Here is a 25,646-nt window from a genome sequence, read left to right as displayed (position 1 = left end):
GATTAAATTTTGTGCCAAGCTCACACTTGAGTTCTGAATGATTTGAAGTAGAATGATTGGTATAAGGAAATCATGCACATCTATCTATCTATCTATCTATCTATCTATCTATCTATCTATCATCTTTTTATATAGCTCTTTCAATTTCACTTCAATTGCTTGTTTGTTTTTTCTTCTGTTTATTTCTCATCCCTACAGGGCATCCTGTGATTCCCAACAGCATCGATGGAGAACAACACAGAAGTGACTGAATTCATCCTGCTGGGAATAACCAATGCCCCGGAGCTCCAGATCCCCCTCTTTATCTTGTTCACCCTCATTTACCTCATCACTCTGGCTGGGAACCTGGGCATGGTGGTGCTGATTCTCTTGGACTCCCGTCTCCACACTCCCATGTACTTTTTCCTCAGTAACCTGTCTCTGGTTGACTTTGGTTACTCTACAGCTGTCACTCCCAAAGTCATGGCTGGATTACTTATAAGAGATCAGGTCATCTCCTACAATGCATGTGCTGCTCAAATGTTCTTTTTTGTAGGCTTAGCCACTGTGGAAAATTTCCTATTGGCCTCAATGGCTTATGACCGCTACACAGCAGTGTGCAAACCCCTCCATTACACCACCACCATGACAACAAGTGTATGCGCTCATTTGGCCATAGGCTCCTACCTCTGTGGTTTTCTGAATGCCTCCATTCACATTCATGACACATTCAGTCTCTCTTTCTGCATGTCCAATCTAGTCCATCACTTTTTCTGTGATGTGCCAGTAGTCATGGCTCTCTCTTGCTCTGATAGATATGTCAGTGAGCTGGTTCTTGTTGTTGTAGCAAGCTTCAACATCTTTTTTGCTCTCCTCATTATCTTGATTTCCTATCTGTTCATATTTATCACCACCTGAAGATGCACTCAGCTGACGGATATCAGAAGGCTCTATCCACCTGTGCTTCTCACCTCACTGCAGTGTCCATCTTTTATGGGACAGTCATCTTCATGTACTTACAGCCCAACTCCAGCCATTCCATGGACACAGACAAAATCGTATCTGTGTTCTATTCTATGGTCATTCCCATGCTGAATCCCCTGGTCTATAGCTTGAGAAACAAGGAGGTTAAAAATGCATTCAAGAAGGTGGTTGAGAAGGCGAAATTGTCTGCAGGCTTTACCTCTTAACATTATAGGATTCATGATGGCCTGTGTCATTGTTCTCAGATATCCAACATGCAATGACCATTTTGATGATGCACTGCACCTAAATTACTGAGGTGATACCATTTCTTGTTCAAAAATCTATCATCTTGAAGGGAAAATATATGTCCAAATATGTGATATCTGAAGGAGGATGGGAAAGGAGAACCTTAAGAATTTGGGGGCTCCGCTTGTAGTAAACTTTATTAATTATATATTAATTATTTTTCTACCATATGGCAATGCAAGTCTCCATGTAAAGCATGACATACACAAACCTGTGAATAGAAACATATGCAAGAATCTTATATGTGCACATATACACAGCAGTGGGGAGTTTGTTAAAGGAGTTGAATGTAGTATGGCTAATTTTTAATAAAAAAGTTAAAATAACCATTTTAAATATTAGAACATTGATTTATATCTGAAATTATTTATTTCCATAGTTAAAAATTTTTCAGTGTCCAAAATGAGGACTAATAATACATTACCTTGATGAGCACAGAGAAATGTATAAAATTGTTAAACCAATATATTTTGCACTTGGAACAAATATAACTAATGTTAATTATACTTGAATAAGAAAAAATTGTTTTAAAATGGTGGAAAAAAGTCCAAAATGAAGTAATACATGATATAATTTTTTTGAGAGAGAGAGGCAGAAGGGGAGAGTGAAAGAATCTTAAGCAGACTCCACACCCAGCTCGGGGCTCAATTTCATGATCCTGAGATCATGACCTGAGTCAGACACTTAACCAACTTAGCCATCCAGGTGCCCCAACATATCACAGAAGTTTTTTTTTAAGATTTTATTTATTTATTCATGGATTAAAGAGAGAGAGAGAAAGAGGCAGAGACACAAGCAGAGGGAGCAGCAGGCTCCATGCCAGGAGCCCGAAGCGGGACTCAATCCCGGTACTCCAGGATCCCGCTATGGGCCAAAGGCAGGCTCTAAACTGCTGAGCCACCCAGGGATCCCCATTACAGAAGTTTTTAAATAAAGATATATGCCTTTTGTTAGCACATTTTATTCTGAGCTACAACATACAATATTTTAAAGGAATTAATATTCTGTCTTTAGTAAGTGTTTGTTAGATTTGTCACATGGCAATTTTCAAAAGCAAGAAGGCCTGAAACAGAAAAGTAGACCTGTATAATAAGGAAGTTTTCCAAGCTTTCTGTTTATAATGATCCTTTCTTATATTTTGTAAAAAAATAAGAGCACTGAGTAATGATAATATTTTTTGAAAAAATAAGTGCATAGGGATGGCTAATGCTTCTCATTCAGGGACAGTTTGGTTTCAAATGAGCTACATCATGTCTGGCTGCTTTCTTACTCCCGCCCTCCACATCACTCACACTGAGTTCCCTGCTTTTCAGAGACAATCCAAGCTCACTCCTGCCTCAGGTCTTTGTACTTGCTGCTGCCAATGCTCAGAAATGTCTCTCATTTCCCTCAGATCTTTGCTTAAATGTTACTGTATCACAGTCTTCCCACCCTCTATGGACACTGTTCCCAACTTGCTTTTTTCTTCATAGTTTTGATCAGTATTTAACTATTTCTATTTATTTGTTAGCTTGTTTATTCATTTACCTACCTACATAGCACATACACTACAGGAGAACAGTAAGTTTGTCTTCTTTATTAACAACTCTATCCCCAAACATGAATTATAGCCTGGTTCATACTAATTTTTCAATAAACATTTGTTAAATTAATGAATAAATTAATTAATTAAGCTTTGAGTCCAGAAGTCAATTTATTTGTTCCACTGATAATTATAGTTGGTTACCCATTATGTAATTCTTTTAAAAGAATTTGAGGACATTTTGGGAGATGTGTCTGATTTCTTTCTATATTCTCTCACTCACTATTTGCATTTCCCTCTTTCATACAAATAACTTTTGAAAACCAAACTATCACATAAATCATATTAAACCATCTTAATTCTTTTCTTTTAGGAATTTCTCGTTAAATGAAAAATAACACATGAAATACATCTTATTTAGTAAGTCATAAAAACATAAAATATGAGACTGCAAAAAGTTTCTTGATTCAATTTGCAAAAGTCCTTTATAAATAATGATTACTGAATCAACTCCAATAGCTCTAAACATTCACAGAAAATGTAAGCATGACAATACTTTACAACAATAAACATAACCTACTTCAATATTTTTTAAAGATTTTATTTATTTATGAGAGAGAAAGAGAGAGAGAGAAAGAGAGAGAGAGAGAGAGGCAGAGACACAGGCAGAGGGAGAAGCAGGCTCCACACAGGGAGCCCAACATGGGACTCAATCCCGGGTCTCTAGGATCATGCCCTGGACCAAAGGCGGTGCTAAACCGCTGAGCCACCCGGGCTGCCCCCTACTTCAATATTTTAATATAATATACAAACATTGCATATTTTATTTGACTTTCAAATGAGCTCAATTTTATGATGAAGCTACCCAAAGGAAATTTTTACCTGTGTTCTTAACCTATCTCTATGATTTTACTTTGTTTTATTTATTTTGATTTTGATTTTAAAAAAGATTTAATTTATTGATTTATTGATTTATTGATTTATTGATTTATTGATTGATTTATGCACAGGGAGAAGGAGAGAGGGAGAGATAGATAATTCCAAGTGGATTCTTCACTGAGGGCAGAGCCCTACACTGAGCTCAATCTCACCACCCAAGATCATGACCAGAGCTGAAACCAAGAGTCAGATGCTTAACCCAGTGAGCCACCCAGGTACCCCTATCTCTATGATTTTAAAAGCATTCTCCATACGAGTGAAACCATATAATGATTGTCCTTTTCTGATTGACTTACTTCACTCACCATAATACCCTCCAGTTCCATCCACATTAAAGCAAATGGTGGGTATTCATCGTTTCTAATGGCTAATATTCCATTGTATACATAGACCACATCTTCTTTATCCATTCATCTTTAGATGGACACCGAGGCTCCTTCCACAGTTTGGCTATTGTGGACATTGCTGCTAGAAACATTGGAGTGCAGGTGTCTTGGCTTTTCACTATGCTGAGTGAAGTAAGTCAATCAGAGAAGGATAATCATTATATGGTTTCACTCGTACAGGGAATATAAAAAAATAGTGAAAGGGATTAAAGGGGAAAGGAGAGAAAATGAGTGGGAAATATCAGAGAGGGTGGCAGAACATGAGAGACTCCTAACTCTGGGAAACAAACAAGAGGTAGTGGAAGGAGAGATGAGCGGGGGGATGGGGTGACTGGGTGACGGGCACTGAGGGGGGCACTTGATGGGATGAGCACTGGGTGATATGCTATATGTTGGCAAATCGAACTCCAATAAAAAATACCAAAAAAAAGAGACATAAGTGGAGTGTTAAAAATTCTCTATTATTGTATTACTATCAACTAGTTCATCTTTATTATTAACTGTATTATGTACCTGGGTGCATAAATATTTACAATAGTTATAAAAAAAGGAAAAATAAATAAAAGTATTCAGTTTCTCAAAATTTCAAAAATGTGCTTGAATGTCCTAAGAGGGTCATGCTGACATTGGTGGGGTCTGTGTAATACAACACAAATATCTGCTCTGAGGTCTGTGAAAATAATTTCTCTCCTGGAATCATTTTTTAATAATTACTTCAAATATATCTTTAAACTTGAAAAAAATTTTAGATTAACACTAGTTAACACTAAAAAACTAACATTAGAAACTTCAGGAATTCATTCAGATTATTATTTTTCACCTAATGTCATTTTGCTCTTACAGGATCCCATCCAGGATCCAATTCTATGTATAGTTTCCTGTCTTCTTAGTCTCCTTGGATCTGTGACAGTGTCTCAGTCATTCCTTAATAGCTTTGAGGAGTACTGCTCAGGTATTTTGTAAAAGGTCTTTTAATTTAGGTTTTTCTAATTTTGTTGGTCATGGTTACACAGGTGTTTAGATAGAGTGAGAAATGCTGTCCTTATTATGTCTCATTAGGGGACACATATTACCAACCTGACCTGTCACTAGGGATCTTAACCTTAATCACCTAAGCCAGGTTCAGTGTAATGCGGCCTTCTCCCCCTCCATGCTGTACATTTTAGAAACAAGTCACTAAGTTCAGGCCACATTCATGGTGGAAGGGACTACACTCCACCTCCTAGGGGAAGGCTAAACATATTATTTAGGATTTTTCTACAAGAAGGACCCACTTACTTACTGACTTAGTTTCATGTTTATATCAGCACAGACTCACATACATCTGCTTTATACCTTGGGGTATAATGTAGTCCTACAATATTTACTTTGTTTTTCAAATTCTTCCATCTTGGGTTATTGGGAGCACTTTCCATTTTACTCTGGTTTCCCTCCTTCGAATTTTATTTTATTTTATTTTATTTTATTTTATTTTTTATTTTTTTTCCTCCTTCGAATTTTAAAAAAGATTTTATTTATTTATTCATGAGAGGCATACACATACACACACACAGAGGCAGAGACACAGACAGAGGGAGAGGGGGAAGCAAGCTCCATGCCGGGAGCCCGACATGGGACTCCATCCCAGGTCTCCAGGATCACGCTCTAAGGATCATGCCCTGGGCTGAAGGTAGTGCTGAACCGCTAATCCACCCAGGCTGCCCTTACTCTGGTTTCCTTTTGATATGTCCAACCCTCTTGTTTTCTGAGCTCCTTCTTCCTTCCTGGAACCACAAGACACTCCGGGCTCCTCTTGTGCTATTCCTGTCCCAACCCAGTAATCAGCTCTTTCTCCAAAGAGCCCATCCCACTCTCACTTGGAACTCACATGACCCCAAATCCTCCAGCCTTCTTTCCTTTAACTGGTAAATTCAATAACAACCAGCTACAGGAGGCAGAGTACTTTCCTAAATGGTTCTGAGGTATCTTTGAGTAGGGATTGTGTGTGTATATAATATTTCTTTTTGTCTCTCAGTTCCTGTTCCAAAGCTCTGCCTTTGCCCCACTTGTCTGTCACTTCAAGCACCACACTTCCTTCTGTGCCTCTTCTTTTCCTGTCTCTACACTGCTTTTCCTCCACGTGACATATACCACTCCTCCTCCTTCATTCTTCCAAAGAATCACTTACACTATAATCTTGTACTCAGACAAAATGGAGGATAAGTGAAGCCCAGATGATGAATTCCTGCAAAGTGGAAATTTGGTATAATGACACTCAGGTTCTTGATGCATAATCTACTGCCCAAACACCTGTCAATCATCTCTTAAAACCTTGGCTCTCCATCATGTTGTTATCCTCTCTCCTTCTCTCCTCTCAAAGTGAGTCTCAAAGCCCTATCTCACTAGCTGAGAAAAGACAACACACATTTACTTCATCATGCATGTTGGGAAAATCTTAGAAACTATGTAAAGCAAAGCATAATCGTGGACTAGATTGTAGAGTATACATTTGATGAGATTTGTATCCCCACCATCCAACCAAAGCACTCAAAGTCACCTACCAACTTCCTAACACTATGGCCTATTGTCGGTACTTAATCTTGATATTACTCAACCTACCAGCAGCTCTGACACTTCCATTCCTTCGTGATGCATTTCTCATTGATTGGGTTGTAGGACACCACTCACCTTTGCTGGTTACTCATCTGTCGGACCTTTTATTGTGAAAGTTCCAACTCTTTGTCCTTGAAACACTTTTCTTCTTTATAACTATATTCTCTTAGCTATTTTTCATTCTTATGTCTTAAATATAACCTATGTAATGAAAAATCCAAATTTATATCTCAAATGCAGTGCCAAACCATTCCTTGTGGTATCCAAGAGTCATCTAAAGCTTTATACACTCCAATGTAATTCATGGCTTCTTGGTCTCTTCTCATCCCAAACCTCCTACTATCACACCTTTCATGCCTCACATAGTGATTATCTTATCCTTCTAGTTGCTTAAGGAGCTAGGATACCATTTTTCTCACGCTCCACATCCAACATATCATCATTTCATATCATCTCATTATTTGAAGCAGTAAAAGATAATCTGGACAACTTAGAAGGATATAACACTACCTATGATTTGGAAGAAACAAAAGCAAGCAATTAAATAAAATATAATTTCAGAGATTTGTTTAAGTCTATGAAGAACATAAGAGTGTATGAGATAAGAATCATTCTAAATGGTATGATCAAGAAAGGAGATCTTAAAGATGCAATATGAAACTTAGGAAAATGTATTCTATTAGGGTAAAAACAAGCTAGAGACCCAGTTTTGGAGACAAGTGTAGCCTTTCAGTTTCAGGTACAAGTTGGGTGGCGGAATACTAATTTTCCTTGGTAAATCATTATTGTATTCTTCCAGAGTTTTGGGATTTCAGCTATGTACATTAAGTTTCAGCTAGGAAATAAATTTTGAAATTAGCTTTGCAGGTTGGTTTTATGGCCTTATGACTGAATGCCGGCCAATGGAATGTACTCGGAACTAATGTGTACAGTGGAATACTACTCAGCCATAAAAAAGAATGAAATCTTACTATTTGCAATGATGTGGATGGAGCTCGAGTGTATTATGATGAGTGAAATAAGTCAGTCAGAGAAAGACAAATACTATATGATTTCACTCATGTGGAATTTAAGAAACAAAACAGATGATTAGATAGATATATGGGAAGGGGTAGAAGAAAGGAGAAAGGGAAATAAATCATAAAAGACTCAGTAATAGAGAACAAACTAAGGGTTGATGGAGAGAGGTGGGTGGAGAGTGGGCTAGATGGGTGATGGGGACTAAGGAGGGCACTTGTTGTGATGACACTGGGTGTTGTATGTAAGTGATGAGTCATTAAATTCTACTCCTGAAACCAATATTGTACTGTATGGTAAATAATTAGAATTTAAATAAAAATCTGGAAAAAAAGAAATAATGTGTATAGTTACTACATCACTTTTTTCAACTCATCTCTTCTTCCTTTCCTCCAGATAGAATAGTTTTGATGAAGATAGACTTTCAACACCCTAGGAGATGGTAGAGAGAGATGAGGGGGACTGAACCTGGCCCCAGAATGACCAAGACGCACCATGTACAGATAGTTCATTTTCACCTTGCTACATTACCTTCCACTGTTTGAGAATAAATTGCTGTTGTACTTAACCCATCGTACTTCAGCTTTCTTTGTTACAGCAGTTAACCTCATTTCTAATTGTGGTAGATTAACTATGGGCACAAATTCTTTGCAGCTGTTTTCCTCAGGAGATGCGGTCCTTCTTCATGCTTGCATTGGGGCCAGCCCTTTGACTCCATTGGCTAGTATTTGTGACAGAAAAAATGTTGTGTGACTTAGGAGTCTAGACTTCAAGAAATCGTTCAGTTTACTTTCACATTGAAAATGCTAAGTGAGAAATCTGGCCCATCCTCTGGAGGATGAAGAGACTAACCAGAACCAACAGTTAGAAACGTGAATAGGGCCATCTTGAACCTTTCAGCCCAGCTGACTGTGCGGAAAATATGCAACCTCATAAATGAGCCCGGTGAAAGCAGCAAGGAACTACCCCATCAACCACAGAACTGTGAGAACTGTTGCATTAGGCATTGTGATATTTTGGTACACAACAATAGATAGCTGGTTAACTATGCAGCTTTTATAATCTCTCTAATTGATCTATGGGCCAAACAGAATTTTTAGCTTCTTGGTGACTTTCCTAAAAGCATTATTCACCTCTTTATTCCTTAGACTGTAGACAATAGGGTTCAACATGGGGACTATTATGGTATAGAACACAGATGCCATTTGGTCATTGTCCATAGAATGACTAGAACTAGGTTGTAAGTACATGAACATGACAGTTCCATAGAAGATGGTTACAGCAGTGAGGTGTGAGGCACAGGTGGAGAAGGCTTTCTTCCTTCCCTCAGCTGAGCGCATCCTCAGGATGGCAATGAAGATGAACAGATAGGAGGTCAAGATAACTATAAGAGCAAAACAGACATTGAAAGCTGCTAAGATAAAGAACACAATTGCATTTATGTAGATGTCAGAGTGGGAAAGATCCAGGGTTGGGAGGATATAACAGAAAAAGTGATGGATCACATTGGAATGGCAGAAGGTGAATCCAGTGTGGATGGCAGATTCAACAAAGCCCCAGACCAGTGTCTGAGCACATGCATTAACAGTCAGAGTGCTGTGTAATGTAAGAACTTTCACATCACTGCCTGCCCATCACAAGCATGACAGCGAGCAGGAAACAGTCTACACTGGCAAAAGCCACAAAGAAAAACATCTGAGAAGCACATCCATCACAGGAGACAACTTTATCCTCTGTGAGAAACCCAGCCATCACCTTGGAGTAACAACCTGGAAATAAGCACAGTCCACCAGGGAGCATACATCAAAACAAAAAGCTAAAATGGTCATATAAAGGCGGAGAAATATTTTTTTAGGGCAAAATGTGTGAAGGATAGTAGGAGATACAGGTTTCCAGTTATAGAATGAATAAGTCACAAGGATGAAAGCTACAGCACAGTGAGTAGAGTCAATGATAACGTAATATGGTTGATGGTGACATATGGCAGCTACACTTGTGGTGATCAGAGCCTAACTGTAGAGTTGTCAAATCACTATGTTGTTTGTCTGAAACTAATATTATGCAATAACCATACTTCAATAAAAAATAAAGTAAGAGTTTTTTCATTGAAAACCAATAAACAAACAAAACTTTAGGCAAATATTTATCAGCTTTATTTGAAATCACCAAACACTAGAACCAACACAAATGTTCTTGAACTGAGAATAAGATAAATAATTGGTAATGACTGTACAGTGAAATACTACTCTGAAGGAAAAATATTCCACTCTGACACAGAAAGCAATACTAATTGAGTTTACACACTCAAAGAGTACTAATTCTATAATTATAGTTAAGTTCACACTCTTGAAAAGGCAAATTTATTGGGATGAAACAATTTATTGGTTGGCAGGGCAGCGGGTGGAAGAATGGGTTTGTCAGAAGAGGTTTGTACGAATTTTTGTAGGTGATAGTGCTTACTGGACATAAATTTGACAAAATCTTATAACCACTGGGATTGTGGATACTATTATATGGAAATTATACTTAATTATAAACTGATAAATATCACATGAAATAACAAGTAATACAGAAATGTGTGTGTTCAGTGAAATAACCAGCACAGCTCCCACAGGCTGTTTAATTGCCTCCAACCTGGGAAAGTGGGTTGAGGTGCTAGAAATGTTCTCTCAGGGGAAATTCCCAGAGAGCTCTGTGTCTCTATAATTCTCTCCACATCCCCATGCATTAGCCATTGAAATCCCAGTATGACTCCACATGCCGCCGTTGTAGAGAGACCAGTCTACATGCTGAACCCCTTTGGAGATCATTTACTCATTTGAATGTTAATATTTGCTACTGCACAGAGATCTTATCCCAGGATATGTTATGAGCCCCCAGTCATATTCAGAGGAAATTCCCCAAGATAAAAATTACATTGATTGACTTAAAAATGATAACTTCTTATGAAGGTGTCTTACAGACCCTCCCTTGTTTGTTATTTTCAGACACAGGTTGTGAATTATTAAAGAAGTAAACTTATCATCTTTATTTTACAAATAAGGAGGAGGTTAGTAATGCCTCTAAGGACACAGAAAGAATGCATGGTACGTGCAGAAATTGAACCGTGTTAATGTTTTAATGTTCTTTCTTCCATTTTCCTCTGCCTTAGAGACCTTGGAGCCTTATTATGACCATGTCCTGAGAGTAGTATTTATGCAGTATTCTACAGCTTTGATTCTGATTCAGATCCATATTCAGAATTGGCCCTTCCTGCTCTTCCAGCAGACAGGTAAGCATCCATATTCCCTACATGTTTTTTAAAGATTTTATTTATTTATTCATGAGAGACAGAGAGAGAGAGAGGCAGAGACACAGGCAGAGGGAGAAGCAGGCTCCATGCAGGGAGCTCGACGTGGGACTCAATCCTGGGCCTCCAGGATCACGCCCTGGGCTGAAGGCAACACTAAACCGCTGAGCCACTAGGGCTGCCCATCCCTATACATTTTTAATGAGAAATGTAATCCTTATAAAAGTGATGGGACAGCTTTACCTACTTTCAGCTCTTTGAGGACAGAAATAGATATTTCAAAGTTTTTCCAAAATACTGAGATTAGACTGGGGTATAAATGTTAAAATTTCCATCAGAAGGGAATTTACTGATACTTAAAGATCATCATCTTGCTTTTCTAAGGATAGGAACAAAAAGCCATGGATGATTCTCTAATTAATCTACTGGTGATTTCATCCTGTTCACTAAATGCCAGACTCTCATTAGATGTAAACAAACAAAAAAACTGCAAGAGTGAAATAATCCTTTTTACAAGATTTTATTTATTTATTTATTTATTTATTTATTTATTTATTTATTTATTTATTTATCATGAGAGAGTGGGAAAAGGAGCAAATGGAAAGGGAGAGAGAGAATCTCAAGTAGATTCTGTGCTCATGCTGACCATGGAGTCAACGGGGGCTCGATCTCACGACTCTGAGATCATGACCTGAGCGATTCATGAGTCAGAGGCTCATGAGGAGTCAGAGGCTCAACCAAAAGAGTCAACGTCAGGCTCCAAAATTATCTTTAAACTATAAAAATTCAAATATGGATTAACAAGATCCAAACGACATTTAAAATCTTCCCTTATAATCTCAAGCTTCATCATCTTCCCCGATAATCTCAATGAATTAAACTGTGAGTCTTGACTCCTTCCCAGGCGAGCTGCATAATTTTAGAGCATTACATAACTTCTCAAGTCCTCACACTCCACAGTGGTGAAGGAAGTATAGCAATACTCCCTACGGTATACACACACATATTAGCTTATAAAGCCTTTCTTATCACTTATAGAACATAGAATAAGCTCCAAGTGGACGTGTGTGTTAAGGTTGACAAGTGATGTCATCATGGGACAGGCTTGTACAGGGAAGTTACCAAACTTAGGAGAAAGATGTTAGTAGTTAGCAGAAAAGGCAAACCCTTCCGAAGCTTCAAATGCAAGTGAACAGATTTGCAGCACTGTTCCTATGGAAGAACAGATTCAAATTAAATGTTTTATTTTTTCTAAAGATTTTATTTATTTATTCATGAGACACACACACACACACATACACAGAGGCAGAGACTAGGCAGAGGGAGAAGCAAGCTCCCTGCGGGGAACCCATGCATGATTCAATCTCAGGACCCCGGGATCATGCCCTGAGCCAGAGGCAGATGCTTAACAACTGAGCACCCAGGCATCCTTCAGATGAAATATTTTATAACATGGGCTTGCCACCAATATAGATCTGCAGGCTGAAGGGAGCCCACCGACATGGAACTGTCAACCCTTGATCTCTGATTCTGCTGTGAGATGGCAGGCATGAGAGAAAGAGTAAGTTCTCCGGGGGGGGGGGGTTCTCATCCAGTTAATGTGTAGATTTCAAGGAAGAAATTAACCTAGAGAAGGCTTGCATGGACCTTTGGGGGCAGCTGATTGGTTGGGTGAAGTGAAAACAGACTAAGAAATCCCGGAGATCACAGACAACCTCCAAGGCCCTCAAGTGTGAGAAAAGGCACATTGAAGAGAGTCTTCAAGACTTTGTACATCACACACGTCCGAAGCCCTGCAAGACACTACCCATTTTTCCCAGGGCAACATAAAAACAATCATCCCATCCTAACAATAATATTGTAGCTCATCAGACTGTGCTAATCAACCAGATTTTATTGTTTTTTTTTAAGATTTTATTTATTTAATCATGAGAGACACACACACACAGAGATTGGCAGAGAAGAGGCACAGCCAAAGGGAAAAGCAGACTTCATGCAGGGAGCCCCATGCGGAACTTGATTCCCGGTCTCAAGGATCACGCCCTGGGTGGAAGGCGGTGCTAAACCACTCAGCCACCTGGGCTGCCCAATTTTATTGTTTTTTTAAGCATTATCTTATTTAATTCTCATAACAATACTATAATGTAGATCTCATTACTTATTTTTCTAGACATGGAAATAGGAGGTTCAGATAAGTTAGCTTAGGACTAATGATTCTTCATTAGTAAATGGTAGTAGAGCTGATATGTACTTCATCCTGGATCCCAAGCTCTACACCCAATATTGTGCCTTCCCCTCAGATGGCTGTCTTCCCCTGGTGGCTGTCCTGGCTCTTATTGTTCCAGTATCCCTTCACATCCACTCTGTATCTCTTGGATACTTTACTGGGAAACCCCAAACAATGAATTCGGACCAATGGCAACAATAAGCAATTTATTGAATTAACTTAAATTTGATTTAAATATAGTTTAGAAGATCAGTTTAGGAACCACTCAGCATGGATTCAGATATTGGCTTGGATCCCAAGCATGGCTTCTCAATTAATAGTCATTTGAAATATAAAAAATTATTCAACCTCTGTGCATCATAGTTTATTTTCCCCCTAGCTTTTTTTTTTTTTTTTGAGGATTTTAAGTCATCTTTACACCCAACATCTGGCTAAAACTCACAACCCCAAGAGGAGGTTCTACTGATTGAGCCAGCCAGGCACTTCTCGCACTTCATAATTTAAATGAATGTAATAAATCAAACTCATAATGTTCTTGAAATGATGTAATGAATATACAGATCTACTTGTACTTACAATAGGATTTTGTCCCAAGAAACCCATTGTACATTGAAAATATAAGATGAAATTTCACTTACTACATCAGACCTGCTGAACATCATAGCTTAGCCTCTCCTAATTAGCAACTTTCCAGCACTTAGCATTAGTGAACAGTTGGGCAAAAATCATCTCACACAAAGCCAACTTTATCATAAAGTGTTGAATACCTCATGAATTTGTTGAATACAGTACTGCAAGTGAAACACAGAATGACTTTGCTGGTACAGGATGGTTGTAAATGTATCAGCTGTTGACCCTCATGATCGCCTGGCTGACCTGGAGCTGAGGTTCACTGTCCCTGCCCAGCACCAGGAGAGACGACTGTACCAGCTATCACTAGCCCAGAAAAAGATCCACATCAAAAATTTGAAGCATGGTTTCTACTGCATGTGTATCACTTTTGCACTATGATAGAGTTGAACAATCTTTAAGTCAAATCATCGTTAAGTTGGGGACTGTCTGTACATCTATAGTGTTTACAGTATTTCCTGGCAAGTGAGCAACATGCCAGTATCTGCTTTTTCTAGGATTTGGAAAAGTGAATCACCAGCTGTATTCATTCTGGACAAGCTATCTTAATCAACTTATTTAATTTTTTCTATCTCACTTTACAAATTTATAACATTTTAGAAATGAGAAGATGCTCCATACTTCAGAGTCCACAGTTTATAAAACTATATGTAATTTTTGCGCTAACTTTTGTGGTCAAGCTAACGTTTTATCTGGAGAATCTTGAAATACAAGCTATCGCTCTGATAAATAACACATACTGTATATACACTTTTCAATGTAAGTTTCTTTATCACTCATTTCTTTCTTCTCATTAGCCACAGAGCATCTGTGGTCCTCAACATTGATGGGTAACAGGACAGAAGTGACACAGTTCATCCTGCTGGGACTAACCAATGACCCAGAACTGCAGGTTCCTCTCTTCATAATGTTCACCTTCATCTACCTCATCACTCTGGTTGGGAATTTGGGGATTACCGTGCTGATTCTCTTGGACTCCCGTCTCCACACTCCCATGTACTTTTTCCTCAGTAACCTGTCTCTGGCGGACTTTAGTTACTCTACAGCTGTCACACCCACAGTCATGGCTGGGTTACTTAGAGGAGACCAGGTCATCTCCTACAGTGCATGTGCTGCTCAGATGTTCGTTTTTGCTGTCTTTGCCACTGTGGAAAATTACCTCCTGGCCTCAATGGCCTATGACCGCTACGCAGCAGTGTGCAAACCCCTCCATTACACCACCACCATGACGACAGGTGTGTGTGTTCGTCTGGCCGTAGGCTGCTATGTCTGTGGTTTCCTGAATGCCTCTATCCACATTGGAGGCACATTTAGTCTCTCTTTCTGTATGAACAATGAAGTCCATCACTTTTTCTGTGATATCCCAGCAGTCATGGTTCTTTCTTGCTCTGATAGACACGTCAGTGAGCTGGCTCTTGTTTATGCAACCACTTTTAACATCATTTTTGCTCTCCTAGTTATCTTTGTATCCTACATATTCATATTTATCACCATCCTGAAGATGCACTCTTCTTCAGGATACCTAAAGGCTATATCCACCTGTGCTTCCCACCTCACTGCAGTGTCCATCTTCTACGGAGCAGTCATCTTCATGTACACACAGCCCAGCTCCAGCCATTCCATGGACACAGACAAAATGGCATCCGTGTTCTATACCATGGTCATCCCCATGCTGAACCCTGTGGTCTACAGCCTGAGAAACAAGGAGGTCAAGAATGCATTCATGAAAATTGTTTTAGAGTCAAAGTTGTCTTTAGGATTGTGATTTTTAACATTTTACAATGAATACTAATCCAGTTACATTAAGGCCAGAGTGCAAATAAATTCCTGAAGTGATATTCTAAGTTATTCAAATGTCTTTCATCCTGAAAGAAAGCAAACATTATGTGTAGAAAATAAACCTAAACAAGAATGGCTAAGATGTCTTGGGATTAATTGTCAAAAATTTTATTGAGGATATGCATTTATTCATTTATTTAACATGCATTTTTTTCTACCACATCAATGCAGAAACACTTAAAATAGGGGTGGAATTGGACCATGAACGGAAGTGCATGCAAGTGCCCATGAGGATACTTACACACTGGAGTAGGCAAATTCCCAATATTAAATAGAATGTTGCCAGTTTTTAATAATCATAATTTAAATATTTTAATTCATGTATTAGAATAGAAATTTATGTCCCATATTTGTCACCTCTTTAGTTGAATTTTGCTCTAAGAGTCCTAACTTCAGAATGAAAATAATATACTATCAAAGGTTGGGACACCTGGGTGGCTCAGTGGTTGAGCATCTGCCTTTGACTCAGGGCATGATCCCCATCCAGGGATCGAGTCCCACATCAGGCTCCCTGTGAGGAACCTGTTTCTCCCTCTGTCTATGTCTCTGCTTCTCTCTGTGTCTCTCAGGAATAAATAAATATAATCCTTAAAAATATGTATATACTATCAAATGAAAGTATCTAATTTGGGGGACTCATTTTATTGGGAGATACATACATATAGTATCCTATGTGAATTAATATTTCTGCCTTAACTGAAACATTACATAGAACTACCATGCTCATATTACAATATTCAAAAGGCAAAACACAGCTAGAGGGTGAGAAAAATGGAAGAAGACTAAAAGTATTTTTCAATTTCTTCAAATATTTTTACCAATTCTCACACTACTAAAAACTTCACCGAAAACCGATAATGTACATTTTGCTTCTAGAAATATGTTGGAATGATTAATGCTCGTATTTCATGTTTCCTTTGCTGATTTAAATTATTTCTTGGAAACTCCCTATTCTTTTTATCCTACTTCATTCACGTGATTTTCTTTCTATTTCTTCATGATCTAACAACTTTAAAGATGGTCCTGCCTAAGGGCATTTGTACTTGCTTTTCCTTGTATAGAACATTCTCTTACTCCATTAAGGTCATTGCTTAAATGTTACTCTATTAAAGAATGTTTTCCTGACCACCTTCATAAACTAGTCCCCTTTTACTCACCATGTACACTATTCTTCCACTCTGTGACATTCATCATACCTTTATAAATCCTCATCTCTTGTATACTTATTTGTCTTCTTGTCCTGATTCGGACCAATCAACTAGAATTTAAACTGTATGAAGGCAATGGATTATTTGTTTTGTTTACAACACAATTCTCAGTACATAAATGTCTGTTTCATAATAGATTCTCAATAAATGGATGAAGTATTTAAGCTTTGAGTACAACTGTATTGATATGCTAAATCTTTTAATTGTTGATAATTATTGTATATCACACACAACATAAACCACTTATGTATTTATTTTAATATAAACCTCTTAGATAGATGCATGGTGCATTTCAAGAAGCAAAAGCTGATTTTCTGCTTTGCTGAAATATTTTTATCTACATTTTCACTGAGTGCTTGCACTCCAATGTTTGGACACAGGGATTTCCTGGATCTCATAATCAAGTGAATCATCTGAAACAATCTCATAATTTTTACTCAGCAGTGATGTCTCATTAAATGGCAAGGAATACATCAAATAAATGCTAGTTAGTAATTATAAAAATACTTTAAATATGAGATTATTTAAGGGTTAGTATATGATTATGTTTGAAAATTACTTCTTATGTATGAAATATAATTAACTGAAGTAATTCTGAGTATCTATGTAGAATATAAACATGGCAATAATCTGTCACTAATAATGGAAATGCACATTCAATTTGCTAGTATAATGCACAACTTTTATGCTTTTAATTTTGATTCTCAGAGAGCTCTATCCTATACAAACCTACCTACAGGAATGAGTAACCTCATCTAATTTGTTATCTGTAGATAATAGAAGGCTTTTACTATTTCAATATTTGTCAGATTGCACTTGAATATGCAAATATTCTCATGCTGCTATTTGAGGGCAGTAGAATAACACAAATATTCCTCTTTTGCTTTTTATGGTGATGTTTCTCCTATTGCAAACATTTACAATTATTATTTTAAATAATTATTTAATCTTAGAACTATTTGAGAGTTATACAAAATTTTCAAAATAGTGCAGAATATACAATGTAAACCTGTGGCCATCTGGAAAATGGTCTGCAAAGAGATCTACATCCTAATTCGGAAGCTTCAAAGGTTACCTTATGTGGCCTAAAAAGACTATGCAGATGTGATTAATTTAAGGATTTTATCCCAGATTTTCTGGGTGGATCATAAAGGAAATTCCACATATATTTACAAGAGAGAGTTCAAGAGACGTGACCATAGATAAAAGAGGACTAGACAATGTGATCTTGAAAACAGACTGGAGCGATGTGACCACAAACCATGGGTGACAGCAGCCACAAGAAGATTGTGAGGCAAGAAATGGATTTTCCTTTAGATCCTATGGAGGGAAGATGGCTCCTTCGACACACTGTTCAGGAAAACTGTTTTTGGACTTCTGAATTCTAGACTGTGAAACAATGAATATGTATTGTTTAAGCTTCCAAGTTTCTGATTATTTGTAATAGCAACCATAGACAACTGATACAACTCTTGCCTGCTTTACTCTACAGAATAATCTTATATTACCTGGGACATCTATAAGACTAGGAAACCATATTGGCATCATATTATTTTCTAAACTTCAGGTTTTATTCAGATTTCATTATTATAATCATTTCCCTCATCTTGTATTTAGTTGTCATACCTCCTTAATCTTGGTCTGTGACAAGCTCTCTGTCTGTCCCTGTTTATGATGACCTTAACAGCTTCAAGGATTACTGGTCAGGTATCTCACAGAATGTCCTTCAGTAGTGGTTTGCTGATGTTTTCTCATAGTCTATTCTATTCTTTCAGATTTTCTACATAGACAACCATGTAACCTGTGAACAAAGATAGTTTTCATTTCTTCCTTCCCAAAGTTTCCATATTGTGCGATTCCATTCCTATAACACACAGTCGGAAAAACAAAAACAACAACAACAAAAAAAAAACAGAACAACAACAACAAAAAACACCAACAGTGCAAAAGGGTTCCCTTTTCTCCTTATCCTCTCCAACATTTGTGGTTTCCTGCCTTGTTAATTTTCCCCATTCTCACTGGTGTGAGGTGGTATCTCATTGTGGTTTTGATTTGTATTTCCCTGATGGCAAGTGATGCAGAGCATTTTCTCATGTGCATGTTGGCCATGTCTGCCTTCCTTTGTGAGATTTCTCTTCATGTCTTTTGCCCATTTCATGATTGGATTGTTTGTTTCTTTGGTGTTGAGTTTAATAAGTACTTTATAGATCTTGGAAACTAGCCCTTTATCTGATACGTCATTTGCAAATATCTTCTCCCATTCTGTAGGTTGTCTTTTAGTTTTGTGGACTGTATCCTTTGCTGTGCAAAAGCTTCGTATCTTGATGAAGTCCCAATAGTTCATTTTTGCTTTTGTTTCTTTTGCCTTTGTGGATGTATCTTGCAAGAAGTTACTGTGGCCGAATTCAAAAAGGGTGTTGCCTGTGTTCTTCTCTAAGATTTTGATGGATTCTTGTCTCACATTTAGATCTTTCATCCATTTTGAGTTTATCTTTGTGTATGGTGAAAGAGAGTGGTCCAGTTTCATTCTTCTGCATGTGGATGTCCAATTTTCCCAGCACCATTTATTGAAGAGACTGTCTTTTTTTCCAGTGGCTAGTGTTTCCTGTTTTGTCAAATATTAGTTGACCATAAAGTTGAGGGTCCACTTCTGGATTCTCTATTCTGTTCCATTAATCTATGTGAACTGGTGCAGCCACACTGGAAAACTGTGTGGAGGTTCCTCAAAGAGTTAAAAATAGATCTGCCCTAGACCCAGCAATTGCACTGCTGGGGATTTACCCCAAAGATACAGATGCAGTGAAACACCGGGACATCTGCACCCCGATGTTTATAGCAGCAATGCTCAAAATAGCCAAACTGTGGAAGGAGCCTCCATGTCCATCGAAAGATGAATGGATAAAGAAGATGTGGTCTATGTATACAATGGAATATTCCTCAGCCATTAGAAACGACAAATACCCACCATTTGCTTCAACGTGGATGGAACTGGAGGGTATTATGCTGAGTGAAGTAAGTCAATCGGAGAAGGACAAACATCATATGGTCTCATTCATTTGGGGAATATAAATAATAGTGAAAGGGAATAGAAGGGAAGGAAGAAGAAATGGGTAGGAAATATCAGAAAGGGAGACAGAACATAAAGACTCCTAACTCTGGGAAATGAACTAGGGGTGGTGGAAGGGGAGGAGGGCGGGGGTGGGGTGAATGGGTGACAGGCACTGAGGGGGGCACTTGATGGGATGAGCACTGGGTGTTATTCTGTATGTTGGTAAATTGAACACCAATAAAAAATAAATTTATTATTAAAAAAAACAAAAAACAAAACAACAATAACAGAAACCTCAGTGACTTCCAAGGTTTGGGGAAGTAGGAGTGGTTGTCTAAAAAGGAATAGAAATGGAAATTCTAAGATGATAATGTATTCTTTATGGTAACTTGCTGATGAACACATGACTCTGCATTTGTTAAAACCCATAGAACAATACGTAGCAAAGAGCAAAATTTAATATATATATAAATTGAAAGAATCAGCCAGGAGCAGAGAAGAATCCCAGGAGTGAACACAGACTATGAAAAAAATCTCGGGGCAGCCCGCGTGGCTCGGCGGTTTAGCGCCACCTTTGCCCGGGGGTGTGCTCCTGAAGACCCAGGATCGAGTCCCGTGTTGGGCTCCCTGCATGGAACCTGCTTCTCGCATTTCTCCCAACATTATCTATAGACTCATTGGAATCTCAAATGAAATATCACTAAGTTATTTTGTGAATATCAACAAATTGATTCTAATTTGTACAGAGACCCAGAATAGCTAACACAATATTGAAGGGAAAGAACAAAGTTAGAAGATTGACACTACTCAACTTCAAGACTTACTATAAAATTGCAATAATCAAGACAGTGAGGTATAGCACCATTAGTTACAATAGCTAAATTATGGAAGCAGTCCAAGTATCCATCTATAGATAAATGGATAAAGAAGATGCGGTGTATATACATACAATGGAATATTATTCAGCCATAGAAAAGAATGAAATCTTGCCTTTTGTAACAATAATGAAGCTAGAGAGTATAATGCTAAGTGAAAAAACTCAGAGAAAAACAAATACCATATGATCTCACTCATATGTGGAATTTAAGAAACAAAACAAACGAGCAAAGGAAAAAAGAGAGAGAGAGAAACTAAGAAACGGACTCTTAGCTATAGAGAACAAATTGATGGTTATCAGAGGTGAGGTGGAGGAGTGAAATAGGTGATGGGGGTTAAACAGTACACTTATTAATACGAGAAAAAAGACAGGTGTTGGCAAAATAATAGACCAATAGATCAGTGGAACAAAATAGAGAGCTAGAAATAGATTTACAAAAATATTTGTAAACTGATTTTTGATAAAGGAGCAAAGACAATCCACTGCAGCAAAGATAATCTTTTTAACACATGATGCTGGAATAAATGGACATCTTCATGCAAAAAACATGAATGTACACACAAATCTTACATGAAAATTAACTCAAATGCGGGATCCCTGGGTGGCTCAGCAGTTTGGTGCCTGCCTTCGGAGGCGTTATCCTGGAGTCCCGAGATCGAGTCCCACATCGGGCTCCTTGCATGGAGCCTGCTTTTCTCTCTGCCTGTGTCTCTGCCTTTCTCTCTCTCTCTTTTCTCTCTCTCATGAATAAATGAATAAGATTTTTTAAAAAATTAACTCAAATGGATCATAGATCTGAATGTAAAATACAAAATTATAAAACTCCTGGAAGATAACATAGGAGAAAGCCTAGATGACCTTGGGTTTGACAGTGACTTTTAAAGATATGCTACCAAAGGCACAATCCATGAAAGAAATAGTTGATTAACTGGATTTCATAAAAATTAAAAACATCTACTTTATGAAAGATATCTTCAAGGGAATGAGAAGACAAGCCACAGACTAGGAGAAATATTTGCAAAAACTACATCTGATAGGGGTGGTGGAAGGGGAGGAGGGCGGGGGGTGGGGGTGAATGGGTGACGGGCACGGAGGGGGACACTTGACGGGATGAGCACTGGGTGTTATTCTGTATGTTGGTAAATTGAACACCAATAAAAATTAATTTATTAAAAAAAAAAGAACTGTCACCCACATATACAAAGAACTCTTAAAACTCAACAATAAGTAAACAAACAAGCCAATTAAAAAAGAAATAAAAATCTTAACAGAGATTTCATCAAAGAGAATATACAGAAGACAAGCATATGCAAAGATGATCAACAGCATATTTCACAAAGGATTGTAAGTTAAAAAAAAAGAAAATAATGTGTGTATGGTGATGGATATTCCCTAGATCTTTAGCGGTGATCATTTTGCAATGTATACAAATATTGAATCATTAGGTTGTATGCCTGAAACTAATGTTGCATGTGAATTATTCCTCAGTAAAAAAATCAGTGGGATACTACCACACACCCATTAGAATGGCCCAAATCTGTAACTCTGACAACACCAGGGATGAAGAGGAGGTGGAGCAACAGAAACTCTTATCCATCACAGGTGGGAAAGTAAAATGGTAAAACTACTTTGGAAGAGAGTGTGGCAGTTCCTTACAAAACTAAACATACTTTAACCATATAATCCTGGAAGCTACCCAAAGGAGCTGAAAACTTACATCTACTCAAAATCTGCACATGGATATTTATAAATGCTTTATTCATTTTTTAAAAGATTTTATTTATTTATTCACGAGAGACAAAGAGAGAGGCAGAGACATAGGCAGAGGGAGAAGCAGGCTCCCTGCAGGGAGCCCAATTCAGGACTGGACCCTGGACTGGGATTATGCCCTGAGCCAAAGGCAGATACTCAATCACTGAGCCACCCAGGCATCTCCATAAAGCTTTATTAATAATAGCTAAATCCTGGAAGTAACCAAGTTGTCCTTCAGTAGATAAATGGATTAATAACTGTGGTCCATCTAGACAATGAAATATTAGCACTAAAAAGTGAGTTATCAAGCCCTGAAATGACACAGAGATTATTTAAGTATTTATTATTACATAAAATAAGTCAATCTGAAAGGTTTTATTTTTTTATTTTTTTTTAATCTGAAAGGTTTTAGTGGAAAATGCAAAACTGTGGATGTAGTGTACAGCCAAGTGGTTGCCAGGGGTTGGGAAAGGAGAGATATAAATTGGTGGAGGACAGAGGATTCTTAGGGCAGTGAAAATGCTCTCTGTATGATACTAAAATGATGGCTGCAATTCATTATACATTTGTCCAAATTCATAGAATGTACAACACCAAGAGAACACTAAGGTAAACTATGGACTTTGGCTAATTATGATGTATCAGCATAAGTGCATCAATTGTAAATGCACCATTCTGGGGAGGGGAAGGTTGATAATGGCATTGACTACACATGTGCGGGGATGGAGGCATATAGGAACTCACTGTATCTTCTCAATTTTGTTGTGAACTTAAAATTGCACCTAAAAGGGTATATAAAATATACAAACAGGAGAACTATAAAATAGAATAAAGCATAAATATATTTTAGAATAAAATATGATGGAATATTACTCAGCCATCAAAAGAGACAAATACCCACCACTTCCTTTGACATGGATGGAACTGGAGGGTATTACACTGAGTAAAATAAGTCAATTGGAGAAGGACAATCATCGTATGGTTTCACTCAGATGGAGAATATAAGAAATAGTGAAAGGGATTATAAGGGAAAGGAGAGGAATTGAGTGGGAAAAATTAGAGATTGAGACAAACCATAAGAGACTCCTAACTCTGGGAAACAAACAAAGGGTTGCTGAAGGGGAGGTGGGTGCGGGGATGAAGTAAATGGGTGATAGGCAATGAGGAGGGCACTTGATGGGATGAGCACTGAGTGTTAAACTATATGTTGGCAAATTGAATTTAAATAAAAAAGATGTAAAAAAAAGAATAAAATACAACAGAAGTCATATATATGATACAAGAAATCTTACCAGTTAATGTATTGGAGAAATATTAGTTGAGACAAAATTGAATTCAAATTTAGCATATCAAAGTTAGAACTTAAAAATATTCAAAATATAATACTCTCTACCTCTATCTATATCTATCCATCTATCTATACCACTTTTTTAAATTTTTATTTATTTAAGATAGTCACAGAGAGAGAGAGAGAGAGAGAGAGAGGGGCAGAGACACAGGCAGAGGGAGAAGCAGGCTCCATGCACCGGGAGCCCGACGTGGGATTCGATTCCGGGTCTCCAGGATCGGAGAGCCTTGGGCCAAAGGCAGGCGCCAAAGGCAGGCGCCACCCAGGGATCCCTCTATACCACTTTTTTATCCATTCGTCAGTGAGAGAGTATTATGTTAAGTGAAATAAGTCAGAGAAAGACAAATACCATCTGATTTCACTCATGTTGAATTTAAGAAACAACATAAATGAGCAAAGCGATAAAGAGAAGGGAGGGAGGAGAGAGAGAGAGAACAGGCTGATGGTTACTAGAGGGAAGGAAGGTGAGGGAGGGTGAAATAGATGATGAGGATTAAAGAGGATACTCATTGTGATGAGCACTGGCTAATGTATGGGAATGTTGAATCACTAAATTGTACACCTGAAACTATTATTATACTGAATGGAAATGTAAAGGAGAAAACCACAATAAAAATATGGTAGATAAAATCCAGGGGGGCACCTGGGTGGTTCAGTGGTTGAGCATTTGCCTTTGGCTCAGGGTGTGTTCCTGGGATGGAGTCCTGCATCATGATCCCCACAGGGAGCCTGGTTCTCTCGCTACTTATGTCTCTGTCTGTCTGTCTCTCTGTATCTCTCATGAATAAATAGATAAAATCTTTTAAAAAACTAATTTTCAGAAATGGGGATAAAAGATACATCAGAAAGAAAATAGTCGACTGTATTACAATGGTGATACATGGTAGCTTCACTTGTGGTGTGCATAGTATAATGTAGACAGTTGTCAAATCACTATGTTGTACATCTGACACTAATTGACATTGTGTGTCAATTATACTTCAAGAAAAAGAAATACAAAAAAAAGAAAAAGAAATACATTTCAAATATCAAAAATCAAAATAATTGCAAATGAATTAAACAAAAGTACTCTTGATGTATGTAAAAGTCACCTTAATTTTTAAGGTGATGGATAGGAGAGAAAAGACAGCAAGATTGCAAATATATGTATGTGCTATGCAGCATTAAAAAAATCATGTTTCTACACGCAGTTTAATTGTTTCTTCCTTATGTGAGTACAATGAAAAAAAGTGATTGCCCTCATTGGAGGTTCTGTCCCCAGACAGTTCATGCCTGTATAATTTTCTCCTTGTGCTTGTACATTAGGCACTGAAATCTCATCATGATTCCGCATGATGTTAATTAAAAGGACTCGATGCTGACCAGACACTGACCAGAGCCCATCTGGTTATCATGTATTGAACTGAAAGCTAACTCCAACCTTGTTGGAGACACCAGCTTCTGCCCAAACTGGGTATTTACAGTGAGTCTGCAATGACAAGCAGGGAAGACAACCTGAAATAAGAAAATTGACTCACATTGAAAAGTTAAGCCCTCACTAAGGTCTTTTGTGCATCCACCCTCATTTGCTAGTTGCAGATACTATTCTGGAAAGTCTGTGGGACAGATAATTTTATATCTCTTTATTAAAAATAAGAAAATTGAGATCAGAAGAAAGGTAAATCATTTTCTGAGTACTTCAAAAAATCCATGGTAGATGCACTACTTAGATGCAGGCTTC

At 37.8% G+C, this 25,646-nt stretch overlaps 2 protein-coding genes and 1 pseudogene across 2 annotated transcripts; 2 read left to right on the top strand and 1 right to left on the bottom strand.

Moving 5' to 3' along the window:
- The first annotated feature begins 225 nt into the window (after nt 1-225).
- LOC129494291 (olfactory receptor 5B3-like) lies at nt 226-1,169 on the top strand. The gene is given in 2 exon segments (XM_055301127.1): nt 226-889; nt 892-1,169. Coding segments are annotated over 2 exon segments (942 nt in total).
- Nucleotides 1,170-8,783: 7,614 nt separating this feature from the next.
- Nucleotides 8,784-9,536, bottom strand: LOC129494181 (olfactory receptor 5B12-like; annotated as a pseudogene).
- Nucleotides 9,537-14,679: 5,143 nt separating this feature from the next.
- Nucleotides 14,680-15,618, top strand: LOC129494213 (olfactory receptor 5B3-like). Its single transcript, XM_055300990.1, has one exon. It carries the CDS (start codon nt 14,680-14,682, stop codon nt 15,616-15,618), a length of 939 nt encoding a protein of 312 aa, XP_055156965.1.
- Nucleotides 15,619-25,646: the final 10,028 nt, after the last annotated feature.

The sequence above is a fragment of the Nyctereutes procyonoides genome, unplaced genomic scaffold, assembly GCF_905146905.1.
Source record: "Nyctereutes procyonoides isolate TBG_1078 unplaced genomic scaffold, NYPRO_anot_genome, whole genome shotgun sequence".
Lineage (NCBI taxonomy): Eukaryota > Metazoa > Chordata > Mammalia > Carnivora > Canidae > Nyctereutes > Nyctereutes procyonoides.
Note: the sequence above shows the minus strand (reverse complement) of the source record. Positions and strands in the feature narration are given on the sequence as shown.